The 15,027-nt window shown below is 43.3% G+C and overlaps 1 protein-coding gene across 1 annotated transcript in view; it reads left to right on the forward strand.

Annotated features, from left to right (window-relative positions):
* Nucleotides 1-8,664: 8,664 nt before the first annotated feature.
* LOC142750138 (intercellular adhesion molecule 5-like) overlaps nucleotides 8,665-15,027 on the forward strand; it is a 58,534-nt gene continuing 52,171 nt past the window's right edge. Inside the window, exon 1 of the mRNA XM_075858965.1 lies at nucleotides 8,665-9,149. Within this exon, the coding sequence (XP_075715080.1) occupies nucleotides 9,095-9,149 (55 nt within the window). The 5' untranslated portion in view covers nucleotides 8,665-9,094. The remainder of the gene's footprint in view (nucleotides 9,150-15,027) is intronic.

A 15,027-nucleotide genomic window follows, 5' to 3' on the forward strand; every position in this document is an offset into this window, starting at 1 on the left:
ATCATAATTTTTTAGATGTGTCCATTGAGGCCAATGAGGAGGGAGCATTACAGACGGACGTCTATAGAAAGAAGACGTCAGTCAACTCCCTCCTGCATGCCACCTCGGCACATGTACACTCTACTGTTAGGGCTGTCCCAGTTGGTCAATTCCTCAGGATGAAGCGGATCTGTTCTTCAGAGGAAAAATTTGAGAAACAGTCACGGGACCTAAAAGATAGATTTCAAGAAAGGGGCTACAGTCAGAGATGTATCAAGCAGGGGTACAGTCGGGCTAAAAAAACTGAACGAAAACAATTGTTACACCCGACAGGAACAAAAAAGAAAGATGTGTCCGATAATGAAATTAGATTCATTTCCACTTATAATAACCAGTGGCAAACAATGAGATCGATATTACAAAAACACTGGCCCATCTTACAGATGGAACCCACTCTGATGACAGCCTTACCAGTAAATTCTCAGATGACGGCCAGAAGGAGCAAAAATCTTAAAGATATCGAGCATTAGGTACCAAAATAGCCGAACCCCTTCTCAAAAAGCGGTCCGGTTCAAGGATGCTACCCATGCCGTGACTGTGTGGCATGTACTAACATAGCACGGACAACCTTTTTTGACTCCATCAAAAACGGATGTCGTTTTAGAATTCCGCACTGTATTTCTTGCATTACGACACATGTCAGTTATTACGCAACATGTGGATGCCCAAAGGTTTATGTTGGTCTAACATCCAGACAACTGAGAATCCGTGTTCGGGAACATGTACGGGACATAATTGCCGCAAAGGAAATCAATGATTTAACACTATTGAAGACGATCCCTAAACACTTTAAATTACACCATGGGTGTGACCCCAAAACCTTCTAGGCATGGGGCATAGACATGGTGCATTGTGGTGTTAGAGGTGGCGACGCGAAGATGATACTCGCATAGAAGGAATGCTGATGGATCATTACTCTGGGAACTATGACCCCATTCGGTCTCAATGAGAAATTGAGCTTTTCTGCCTTTTTATAAGACCATATCTGTCCCTTGCTTAAAATTAAATGATTTAAGAAAAAAAAACTCTTTCCCCCTGTTCTTAATTTTCACATTATTCTTGCACTTTCGTTTTTTTACTATAGCTCGCGTCCTCCCTACATGGTTTCCATGTACTTAATTCACTGTTATATAAAAAAAAATGTGATTACTATTTTTTCTTTTTGCATTATGGTATTGTATTGTTCACTTAATTTGCGATTCATTATTCTTGTTATATGCAGATAATTTATCACTCTCTTTTTTTTAATAAGAGTCACTTGCTTTACTCTGGCTGATGATACTCTATATTATGCTTATTTGACGGGTTTTCTTTGCGTTTTTTTAAGCAATTGAAGCTAATGCAAAAGACGCAGGCAAAAAAGCACTCCAAACAAGCGCCGCAGGTATTTTCTGCCTCCTATTAATTTCAATAGGAGGTCAGAGGTGGAAACCACTTGAAGACCGTCAGCCCCCCACTCACAGTAAAATAACCGTCAGTCCCCCACTCACAGTAAAATGACCATCAGCCCCGCACTCAAAGATTCCCCCTGTAGGTAGTGCCACACAGCCCCTTGTAGGTAGTGCCACACAGCCCCTTGTAGGTAGCATCACACAGCCCCTTGTAGGTAACACCACACAGCCCCCTTGTAAGTAGCGCCACACAGCCCCCTTGTAGGTAGCGCCACACAGCCCCCTTTTAGATAGCACCACACAGTCCCCTTGTAGATAGCGCCACACAGCCCCCTTGTAGATAGCGCCACACAGCCCCTTGTAGAGAGCGCCACACAGCCCCCAGTAGAGAGCGCCACACAGCCCCCTGTAGAGAGTGCCACACAGCCCCCTGTAGAGAGCGCCACACAGCCCCCTGGTAGGGTGTGCTACACAACCGCCTGGTAGGGAGTGCCACACAGCCCCCTGGGAGGGAGTGCCACACAGCACCCTGGTAGGTAATGTCACACAGCCCACAGCCCCCATGTTGGTACTGCCACACAGCCCACAGCCCCCTTGTAGGTAGTGCCACACAGCCCACAGCCCCCTTGTAGATAGCACCCCCTTCCAGTAGATAGCACCACTGTAGCTCCCTGAAAAAGCGGAATCTCCGTGTGGCCGAGGATTCCGCTCCTGGAGCGCTCCGCTTGATGTCTTTGACCATATATGGACAGTGATATCAGGGGAAACTCCTGAAGCGGAATCCCCGTGCACAGCGTTGCCAACGCTGTGCCCGGGGATTCCACTCTAGGGGAAGCTCCTGTCGTATGTGTCCATTTATGGACAGTGAAGTCATTAACTTCTCCTGGAGCCTTGAATAGCAAGTGGTTTGTATATTAAGTGGAGTTCCAAAAACCGGATTGATTTACTGTGTTGTGTGTGACAAAGTGGGGGGCCATTGTATGTGATATATGTATTGATTGCTTGCTTGCTACAAAGTTTGCAAAAGTGACATAATTTGTAACCTTTTTTTTCCTTTGCAGTTTCCTGAGTAGCTGAGTAAGGGGGAGGGCTTAGCTGCTACCAGGTGGTATAAATCAGGCCTCACTACTCTGTAGAGCCTGCTCTGTGGCTTGAATTGCAAGTGGTTTGTATATTAAGTGGAGTTCCAAAAACCGGAGTTCAAAAGAGGAGTTAAAGCCCAAGTAAGTGCTCTTCTACTTCTTTATCTTTTTGGTTAACACCTGTTCGCTGTTTTTTTGTAACTGGGATAATGGACAGCAAGATTGGAGGTTTTCTTCAGTGCACAGTTTGCCATATGTATGCACGACTGGAGCCGGAGTTCCAGGGTGAATATCTCTGTGGCAGATGTGAGCATGTTGTTCACCTGGAAGCTCGTATTAGAGATCTGGAGGAGCAGAATGCAACACTGAGGAGGATAGACAATTTTGAACGGAGCTTGCTGCTCACAGAGCATGCAGTTAGTGGGTTACAACTGGAGGGTGAAGACATGGGTGAGCAGGATCAGGTAAGTAGCTGGGTTAATGTAGTTAGGGGCAGTAGAAAGGGGTCAAAGACAAGGAAGGCCGATCCGGTTTCTGACATTCCAGGCAAAATTGCCAAGTTGGGTGATGATGCGAGGGTGTCAGTCTCAGAAATGGCAGCCCTAGTGGATACTGATCTCCCTAACAGCCGGGAGAACAGCCCAGCTAGTAGTCGGCGGGATGGTAATGCAGGTAAGCCAAGACAATTGATAGTCGTAGGGGATTCTATAATCAGGAAGACGGATAGAATTATTTGTCGGCAAGACCACCTCAACCGAATGGTTTGCTGTCTCCCTGGTGCCAGGGTTCGGCATGTGGTGGAACGGGTGGACAAATTGCTGGGAGGGGCTGGTGATGATCCAGCTGTCGTGGTCCATGTCGGTACCAACGACAGAATAAATGGTAGGTGGAGGAGCCTTAAGAATAATTTTAAAGAACTAGGCTACAAGCTGAAGGGAAGGACCTCCAAGGTTGTATTCTCAGGAATACTGCCTGTGCCATGCGCATCACAGGAAAGACAGCGGGAGCTTAGGGAGTTAAATGCATGGCTGAAGTCTTGGTGTAGAGGAGAAGGATTTGGGTTCCTAGAGCACTGGGCTGACTTTTCATTGGGGTACAAACTGTATTCTGCAGATGATTTGCACCTAAATGGAAGGGGGTCCGCTGTGCTGGGGGAGAGAATTCTAGCTGGGGTGGCGGAGTATTTAAACTAGGGCTGAGGAGGGAGGTCAATGTAGAAAAAAAAGGGGTAGCCAGGTTAGAGAGGGGTCAGACTATATTGGTGGGGGGAGAAACAGAATGTGGGGAGAGGACTAGACAACAGGATAAGGAGATCCTTTCGTTACAAAACATCAGTGTAAATAAAAAGGACCGATTAATGTCAAATCACATTTCTGATAATAAAAGTGAAAAACTGACAGGCAAGTTAAAGTGTATGTTCACAAATGCCAGAAGTCTAGCAAGTAAAATGGGGGAGCTGGAGGCCTTGATACTGGAAGAAAATATAGATATAGTTGGTGTTGCTGAAACATGGCTGGACTCTTCACATGACTGGGCTGTAAATCTACAGGGTTTTACACTTTTTCGTAAAGACAGGACAAATAGGAAAGGTGGTGGTGTATGTCTGTATGTGAGAAGTGATATGAAGGCGAGTGTGAAAGAGACAATAGTGGGTGAAGACTGTGAGGAGGTTGAAACCTTGTGGGTGGAACTAGAAAGGGAGGTAAACACTGAAAAAATTACTTTTGGTGTAATCTATAGACCCCCCAATATAACTGAGGAGATGGAAGTTCAGCTATATAAACAGATGGAGCGGGCTGCACAGGCGGGTACTGTAGTGATAATGGGAGATTTTAATTTCCGGGATATTAATTGGTGTCATGGTTCGGCTTCAACTGCAAAGGGGAGACATTTCCTCAACCTGTTGCAGGAAAATTTTATGGGCCAGTTTGTGGAAGACCCGACTAGAGGTGAAGCTCTGTTGGATCTGGTCATTTCTAATAATGCAGATCTTGTTGGGAATGTCAATGTTCGTGAAAACCTCGGTAACAGTGATCACAATATAGTTACATTTTACCTATACTGTAAAAAACAAACGCAGGCTGGGAGGGCAAAAACATTTAATTTTAAGAAAGCCAATTTCCCCAGGATGAGGGCTGCAATTCAGGATATGGACTGGGAAGAACTAATGTCAAATAATGGAACAAATGATAAATGGGAGATTTTCAAATCTACTTTGAGTTATTATAGTGCAAAATTTATTCCTACAGGTAATAAGTATAAACGACTCAAATTAAACCCCACATGGCTTACACCTTCTGTGAAAGGGGCAATACATGACAAAAAAAGGGCATTTAAAAAATACAAATCTGAGGGTACAGCTGTAGCCTTTGTAAAATATAAAGAGCTTAATAAAATCTGTAAAAATGTAATAAAATTAGCAAAAATACAAAATGAAAGGCAGGTGGTCAAGGATAGTAAAACAAATCCTAAAAAATTCTTCAAGCATATAAATGCAAAAAAGCCAAGGTCTGAACATGTAGGACCCCTAGATAATGGTAATGGGGAGTTGATCACAGGGGATCAAGAGAAGGCAGAGTTACTAAATGGGTTCTTTAGCTCTGTATATACAACTGAAGAAAGAGCAGCTGATGTAGCCGGTGCCAGTGCTGTTAATATATCGGCTGATATACTGAATTGGATGAATGTAGAGATGGTCCAAGCTAAATTAAATAAAATAAATGTGCACAAGGCTCCGGGACCAGATGGGTTACACCCTAGAATTCTTAAAGAGCTTAGTTCAGTTATTTCTGTCCCCCTTTTCATAATATTCAGAGAATCTCTAGTGACTGGTATAGTGCCAAGGGACTGGCGCAGGGCAAATGTGGTGCCTATTTTCAAAAAGGGCTCTAGGTCTTCCCCGGGTAATTATAGACCAGTAAGCTTAACATCCATCGTGGGGAAAATGTTTGAGGGGCTATTGAGGGACTATATACAGGATTATGTGACAATAAATAGCATTATAAGTGACAGCCAGCATGGTTTTACTAAGGACAGAAGTTGTCAAACTAACCTAATCTGTTTTTATGAAGAGGTAAGCAGAAGTCTAGACAGAGGGGCCGCTGTGGATTTAGTGTTTTTGGACTTTGCAAAGGCATTTGACACTGTCCCCCATAGACGCCTAATGGGTAAATTACGGACTATAGGTTTAGAAAATATAGTTTGTAATTGGATTGAGAATTGGCTCAAGGACCGTATCCAGAGAGTTGTGGTCAATGATTCCTTCTCTGAATGGTCACCGGTTATAAGTGGTGTACCCCAGGGTTCAGTGCTGGGACCACTATTATTCAACTTATTTATTAATGATATAGAGGATGGGATTAATAGCACTATTTCTATTTTTGCAGATGACACCAAGCTATGTAATATAGTTCAGACTATGGAAGATGTTCATGAATTACAGGCAGATTTAAACAAACTAAGTGTTTGGGCGTCCACTTGGCAGATGAAGTTTAATGTAGATAAATGTAAAGTTATGCATCTGGGTACCAACAACCTGCATGCATCATATGTCCTAGGGGGAGCTACACTGGCGGATTCACTTGTTGAGAAGGATCTGGGTGTTCTTGTAAATCATAAACTCAATAACAGCATGCAGTGTCAATCAGCTGCTTCAAAGGCCAGCAAGATATTGTCGTGTATTAAAAGAGGCATGGACTCGCGGGACAGAGATGTAATATTGCCACTTTACAAAGCATTAGTGAGGCCCCATCTAGAATATGCAGTTCAGTTCTGGGCTCCAGTTCATAGAAAGGATGCCCTGGAGTTGGAAAAAATACAAAGAAGAGCAACGAAGCTAATAAGGGGCATGGAGAATTTAAGTTATGAGAAAAGATTGAAAGAATTAAACCTATTTAGCCTTGAAAAAAGACGACTAAGGGGGACATGATTAACTTATATAAATATATTAATGGCACATACAAAAAATATGGTGATATCCTGTTCCTTGTAAAACCCCCTCAAAAAACAAGGGGGCACTCCCTCCGTCTGGAGAAAAAAAGGTTCAAGCTGCAGAGGCGACAAGGCTTCTTTACAGTAAGAACGGTGAATTTATGGAATAGCCTACCGCAGGAGCTGGTCACAGCAGGGACAGTAGATGGCTTTAAAAAAGGGTTAGATAATTTCCTAGAACAAAAAAATATTAGCTCCTATGTGTAGAAATTTTTCCTTCCCTTTTCCCTTCCCTTGGTTGGACTTGATGGACATGTGTCTTTTTTCAGCCGTACTAACTATGTAACTATGTAACTATGGAGTGAGATCCCCGGTCACAATGTCTGCAACGCTGTGGATGAGGATTCCACTTCAGGAGTTTCCCCTGATGTCACTGTCCATATATGGACAGAGACATCAAGCGGAGCGCTCCAGGAGTGGAATCCCCGGCCACACGGGGATTCCGCTCCTTCAGGGAGCTTTAGTGGCGCTAGTAGATAGCAGAGCAGGGAGATATTTCCCTGCTCTGCTATAGTGCCGTCGCTACCGCTGTAGCAGCCGCATCGGCTGCTAGCGGCGCCGCTGTCATGCCCGGTGTCGCCGCTACCAGCCGCTATGGCTGCTACAGTGGTAGCGGCGGCACTGAGCAAAGAAGCGCCCAGGCGGAAAGGCGACTGCTGGGTCGCCGGGCGCGGGCGCTTCTGAAACAAGCAGGGGAAGGGAGCCAGCGCAGCGCCCAATTCCACCTGCTGGAGTGATGCGCCCTGTCCGAAGGCACAGGTCGCACACCCCTAAGGCCACCCTTTTGTATGTATTACTTGAGCACTATATGGTGGTATTTAATTTGTATGACACTGCTGCTTGAAGTGAGTCTGTTACCAGATTCCCCCTCCTCCAAGCCCCTTATATCACTAGACAGGTATAGTGTAGTGGCCACATACCTTTATTACATATGTGGCGGCTTTCAAAAGTGTAAAAAAGTTGATTTATTTCTACAGGTCTCCGCCAAACCAGGAAGTGTCCAGCACTTTTATCACTAACGCCCCCCAGCCCCTTCCCTTTTTACTTGAGTGACGTCTCTGCTCATCTGCTCGGCTGGAGTGGCGTATGACACAGCAGACGAGCAGAGACGTCTGTCAAATCCACAGGGAAGGGGCTGGGAAGGTGTTAGGGATGAAAGTGCAGGACACTTCCCGATTCGGCGGACACGTTGCCTCTAATTTGCATGCAGTGCCCGTAAAATAAATCAAATTTTTTACACTTTTAAAAGCCCTAACATATGTAATAAAGGTAGGTGGCCACTGCGTTACTCTATACCTGTCTGGCGGTGTAAGCGGCTTGGGGGTATGGTGATAGACTCCCTTTAAAGAAGCACTCCTTTCTTATTACCCTCCATTTATAAACTAGGTTATTTTAAAGTTACCCGCTCTGATCCAGGTCGTTAGATCACGTGACCCGCACTCTGACCCTATGAGTCCTACAGTGTCTGCTGATTGGACCAGAAGTCAGTCTCACTATGCAAGTCTACGAGAGTTACTTCGAGGCTCTCGGGGAGTCAGGATGCGGGTCACCTAGAGCAATCAAAAAGATTTCCCGGGAGTACTGTAGAGTATGTTATTGTTGTAGCACAGGGTGGCGGTGACACTGTGTAGCATTATTTAGGAAACTGTATGGAACTGTTGTTTGGCCAGCTTATGGCACTGTTATGTGGGCACTAAACTGTATGGTATGGTTATTTGTACACAGTCTAGCAGTACAACATATTGGGGAGGGGCGCCAACAGAGGGTACCGCACAGGTTGCGATCCAACATATGCCTGGCCCTGGTCCTGCGGGTTATGCTGCCCTTCATTTGTACAAGTTCTGGTCAGATGTTGTGGGAGCAAGCAATGGACCTTCCTGTCCTAGACGGTGGGGTGTGATGACATGTACCAGTCAGGGGGCATGATTTCTTCTTTGGGGCCCCATCTGCACTTTGTATACCCCAGGTTCAGTATAAGTCAACACACCAGTCAGCAGAAACCACTGACATCTAATCTAAAGCACTAGATTGACTCTCTTAGTGTGACAGACAGTCTTGCCTTATTTGGGGAATTCCTGTTTTTTTTAACCTGGAAATCCCCTCACCCCCCTTCACTCGCCCACTTCTCTCCTACAAGAAATAGAAAATGCATGTGAGAGGAACTTTCAAAGGAAAGCATTAGAGGAAGGACCTGTGAGTATATGGAGGGCCGAGACATCAGATGTAGGAAGAGAGAGAGCAATAATACTCAGAGAGTGCAGGAAATGAGCAGTTGTTACATGGTACCAGTGTGACTTCCTATATATATCTGTCCTCCTCCATACCCGCCCTCAGCCCCTGAAGTCACTATAGGGGGCTGGCACCGAGGACATGCAGCAGAGCCAGACACTCTTCTGAGATTCACAACTGGATTTAGTCCTGAGAAGATTAGACAGTATAGGGTAGAAGAAGGGAAACTATCAGAAGACTACAAGAAGGGCACCCCTGGGACATTACAAAGCACTGCCACTTGTGTGGGCACCCTATAAACAATACCTCATCATCCTCATACCCGCCATTTGGAGTTAACCCTCTGCTGCAGCACATCTCACCATGAGGACTTGCCACAGTCTCCTTGCACTGTTTACCGTTATATTGGCTTACCAAGGTAGGACTAACAAAATCAACATGGTGGAGTGGGAGAGGCAATGAGGTGAATGACAATGATGACCGCATTACAGTATGGTAGAGATGTAGCAGGGCTGAGTTTGTCATTCAACACTGTGGGTTGGTGGGTGTATCTGGTGAAAATATTGACCGATCAGACGGTCGCCCCGGAATTGAATTATCAGACAACTGGATTCAAGATCCCACTGACATGTTAGTAACTGGAGAGTGATGTTGAATCCAGCATCAGAGGGGTTAAGTAGAGCTGCAGGCGTGTTTGTTAATGTTTTACTAATGTTGGAGGTGTAGAAGTTCTGGGCCAGGGTCCAAGTCATCCAGTCCTGAGCCCCCTCTATAAGATAAAGCAGTCTGTGGAGCAGGGGGCAACCTCTGCACAGGGGCCCAGTAGGTAAGGGGTGACACTGCCACCTTATAAACAGCACCCTACTGTCTATAGCTCACAATTACAGGGGGGTTTTATGATGAGCTATTAGAAAACAAGGGGCCCACATACTGTTTTTGCTCAGGCACCCTTTGTTGTCTGTGAGGCCCCTGCTCTCGAGTACTATCTGCCATTATTCAAGTCCACTGATGCCCATTCAGTGGGCGAGTGCAATGGTAAATAGTAGTGAAGCCATTCTCCTGGCACTGGGGAAAACCCCACAAACTGCTATTCTCCTAGGAGTCCACCAATGTAAAAAAGGGTCTTTCATCCATGACAAAGAGGGAGATTCCAAGAAAAATTATATTCTATCTATCTATCTATCTATCTATCTATCTATCTATCTATCTATCTATCTATCTATCTATCTATCTATCTATCTATCTATCATCTACCTCATATCTATCTATCTATCTATCTATCTATCTATCTATCTATCTATCTATCTATCTATCTATCTATCTATCATCTATCATCTACCTCATATCTATCTATCTATCTATCTATCTATCTATCTATCTATCTATCTATCTATCTATCTATCTATCTATCTATCTATCTATCTATCTATCTATCTATCTATCATCTACCTCATATCTATCTATCTATCTATCTATCTATCTATCTATCTATCTATCTATCTATCTATCTATCTATCTATCTATCTATCTATCTATCTATCTATCTATCTATCTATCTATCTATCTATCATCTACCTCATATCTATCTATCTATCTGTCTATCTATCATCTACCTCATATCTATCTATCTATCTATCTATCTATCTATCTATCTATCTATCTATCTATCTATCTATCTATCTATCTATCTATCTATCTATCTATCTATCTATCGATAGGTGATGGTGGTTTGGACATCCAGTCCCTAACTGTGCAGCGCCCAAGGAACATGTTCAATGTGTAATATTACCTGTGACACTCAGTCAATTTTAAAGGGGTTATGTGGGGACCAAAACTTATCAGTGCAGTCACTGCAGTATGTAAGTATACGCGCTAACATACATTCCCGTCCCCATCGTACTGATTCTGAGATTTGCAGTGGTACAGCGAGTACATAGAGTACAGCGGGTCGGTCACGTGACGAGGAGTCGTATCGTCATCAAAGACGACTGCAACTAGACTTAAGGTCCCCCGGCAGCGCTATAAAATTCTATGAAAAACTCTGAATCAATGCGACAATGGACCGGAATGTATATTCGCACGTGTACTCACATACTGCAGTGACTACACTGCTAATAATTTCTGGTCCCCACATAACCCCTTTAATATTTCTCTGTACATGACCCAACTATTGGAATAATTGATTGCACACGACTGTTGCCATTGATCGGGCTGCAACTATGGACCACACTCTGGCAGAAACTATTTATTGGGGCAATCTGTCTGTCACTGTTTATGGAGGCACTTTCTGGCAGGCCATGTTAATTAGGGTAGTCTATGGCTGTCACTGTTTATGGGGGCACTCTCTGGCCGGCATTGCTTATGGAACCGTCCTGGGATGTTGTTAATGATGGAATATTCTTAATTGAACTGTTTTTGGAGGCACTCTGCAAATGCATATAGGGACATTATGGCACTATATATACATTTATAGAACATATCCTCTTATATCTTTCCCTGTGCCAGTGGGTATTGCAGTCTGGTTTCTCTATCAAAGACACGTTAAGGTTATTTTTTTTTGAAAGATAATTGACCTACGTGTGGGTGGAAGCATTAAGGCAAACAATATGGCAACCATTACAACTCCCATAGGGGCTTTCTTATAGTCTTGTATACCAAATCTGTCTACTTATGCTGGATATGGTAGAGGATGAGTTATGATTTATATATGCTCATATGACTCGACTAATGTGTGGACTAAAGGAAAAATGTCATATGATTGACACTCCCAGTAGTACCAATGATTCACATCAGTAGTGTATATGGATTTCCAAACCTTGACACACCAGGAGGAAGTTCACAAACAATATAACCATTAGATATGTCTACTATTTTTAGTTATCAGCCAAAGTGGTAATGGCTATTTTAAGGCTAATATCTTAGGAGGGAATTTTTGTATTGCAGCAATTATATTTGCAAAAAATATTTTCTTCAACAGTAGAAAAACTTGAAGGGAATATCCCATAACATTGCATTAAGCGGGCGAGAACATGACATAGTTTTAGAGGTTTATGTGTGGGCTTTCATTAACCTCTGAACCAATGCTCAAGGTACCTTGTGTGCCATACATCTACAGTGCAGCAAAAAACAGCCGCCCATTGCTAGTGGCATATTGGTTGCCCTGGTGTCATTCTAGAAAAGACAGACCACACAGTTCTCAACCATTGCTATGTATATAAGGTTATATAAGGGTCTGTCGGAGGTATACGTTGGGAGATTTCAGGAGCCAATTTGACCTTTTTTATTGGCATGACAAAAATTTCTAAGAACTTGTGTAAAGAACAATAGAAAACAACTCAAAAACTTTGGCACCAGAGGCAAATTCATAGACACATTGAATATCTTGTAAAAGAGGTTCTCTACTATGGTGGGTTACGACCATGTAGGTTTCCATTGAATAGTCCAGCATATCTGAGCCAGGTAGTCAGTGCACCTATAAGTTTTCTGCTGATGCCTACATTTTTTAATTATTTTCTTTTGAAGCCTATGGAAGCTCTAACACTAAGGGGGTTTGGGAGGGTAGGAATTAATTACGTTTTCCAGGACATAAATATTAATGGCCTGTCATCAGGATAGGCCATCAATATTTAATCAGAGGTGTCTGACTTTAGGGAGCAGAATGCATGGGCCGTGTTGCAGTGCCAGGAACATCATACATATGGCTATGCCTGGTACTGTGCAGTGGCCCATTCATTCTGCTCATCAGCGGTGGATCCCTTTATTTTGCTGCTCAGCGGGAGTCCTAGAAATCAAATACCTCCACCTCCCAACTAAACATTTTGTAAGTGTTGGAGACACTGTTGCCCACCTACTCCATAACTCTCTCATATTTTTGAAAGGGTAGACCACTTAGACTCTGTGGTCTTTAGGATGGAGTAAGCTTCTCATTGCATCCATGCCCGGTTATTTCCAGTTTTTTGTAAAAAAAGGGAATTGTGCTTTTTACTAGAACACTTTAATATATGACTCTACATAACTTTCTCTTAGTAATAATTGGTCAAAAAGAAAATGCAATACTCAGTAACAAGAGCCGACATCGAAACCTCACGGATAGGATGTGGCTCCAAACTGCTTTCTGTGTCACTTTCTCCACTGGACGGAGTGGGTTTAAAGGGGTTTTCTTCTTTTGTTATCATGTCACATGTCATTGAGACGGAAAGTAACCAATGGTCTTCCAATATTACGCCCTGGGGGAACACTATCAAGAGCCGTAAATATTGTTTGTGGGGAGTGGGGGTACTGGTACAGATCTTACATTGAGGTCAGAAATCTTTAAGCTACAGCTTTGCTTGGTCTCACTGTGTTACACCGCTGGTGGTGCTCAAGACCACAATACCTGAAAATCGCTATCACATCGGTGAAGCACGCATTAATACTGACAGAAAACAAAAGGCACTAGTCACTAACCAGTGGATTAACGGAACCGAATACTGAATATAATAGAAGATGGAGACGATGCATAAATGGAGTGAATGGCAGATGAATAGCATGCAGGCAGTAAACAGATGAATAGACAGTGGACAAGCATTAACTGACTGACCCTATCTGAATACTATCCCACTGCAGGGTTAGACAACAGCTTGACCGTAGGCCAAACTCAAAGGAAAGGCAAACAAACCAGTGGAACTACTGATCCCAGGATACACATAAAACAATTATCCAAAAAGTAGATCTCTCAGAGGACCAACATGTCCCACAGTACAAACAAACAAAATACACAAGAACAAACTCACCAACTAGAATCTAGAAAGAGTTTAGCACATGAAAGAAATAGTATAACCAGCACCTGAGTAATCCAGGCCTGAAGTATATATAAGCCCAAGAAAAGAACTCTGCCCTAATTAACCAGGCAAAGCCAAATAATGACCAAATCTAGACTCAGACCAAAGGCATTGCCTAAACACAGAGATCACAGAAATCATTGATTAGCAGCAGTCCTGCTGCTAATTGTAACACACTGTACAGGGCCCTTCATGTAAAATATCATTAAATGTAGGGCTACATGCTGGGCTGGAATAATAGGGAGGGCCCAGGGGGCCTCCACCACACTCCCTGATGGCCGTTTGGTGATCCTATCCAGCGGAGAAGAGGTAGAGTGGTGGCCATGCATGTGTGCGGCTCTCTTATTTGAAGTTTAAGAGAATTGCCTGCTAGACTGCCTCCATAACCCATAGATTTCAGTGAAGAAGGGTTACACATTTATACCTCTCCTGAATGTGGCTGAGATAGGGGCTTAGGTAGGATCCGGATCCGAGACTTGGGTTCAGGACCACCACCAACCTTAATCCAGTTCTATGAGCCTTTGATTGCCCATCTGGGGAGATATATAGCATGCTGCCAGATAGGAATAAAACTGGAGAAACTCCAAACAATATTAGTGCATCCTGCGGCCATACTGTCCGTGTGTCAATATCCAACAAAGTGGCCATACAAGTATAGGAGAATTACCTGTCGTTTTTCACCTTCCAAAGAGAGGATTCAATATTTTTCGCTGGACACATTCACGTGGAGGACTACCAACCAAATACGGGGTAGGAGGGCAATTGCCCCACTGTTGTTTCTTACACTTTTTCCACATGTGATCCAAGAATCAAGCACCATTCATACTAGGAAACCACACAAAAGGTGGACTGATTTATTGCTGTTCATTGCTGTCAACAGGAAATCTTGACAATATTCCGAATTGATGGAAACTAAATACATATTTGTACGCAGTATTGGCAGATAGGATCCTCATGTTGTTTTACATGTTTGTCCATTTTTTACCTATACCAGTAAAAGTTATATTTTAGTACTCCGGATCTATTCTTTCTTTATTTTGATACTACGGAGAAGTGAATTCACAATAATCCAGGTGGGGGATATACAACACCACGAATTATCCATACAAGTATACAAAAGTCAATAGTGGCTATAAACTAGAAGTGATTTGTACATGTGTGTCATAAGAGTTCCCATTTTAGATATACATGCAATTATATATTACGAGATTGCTTGTAAATGCTGTTACAGCAATTTCACCTTTGGTGGCCATAGCAATCACCTAATATATAGCTGAATTGCTCCCTTAACAGTCACATGTGACTATCCATACTTTTCTCCATCAACAGAATACAAGCATCATTGGTTTCCCTGCTCTATATTCTCTGGATCATTTTAGCGAATTGCCGTTTACGCAGTTGTATCATTTATTCTGTAAAACCCCTCTAGAGTGTGAGGTGATACTGCTCTGTCTCAGTATTACTTGTTTGTACAGA

Source organism: Rhinoderma darwinii, chromosome 3, assembly GCF_050947455.1.
Source record: "Rhinoderma darwinii isolate aRhiDar2 chromosome 3, aRhiDar2.hap1, whole genome shotgun sequence".
In the NCBI taxonomy this organism is placed as follows: Eukaryota; Metazoa; Chordata; class Amphibia; order Anura; family Rhinodermatidae; genus Rhinoderma; species Rhinoderma darwinii.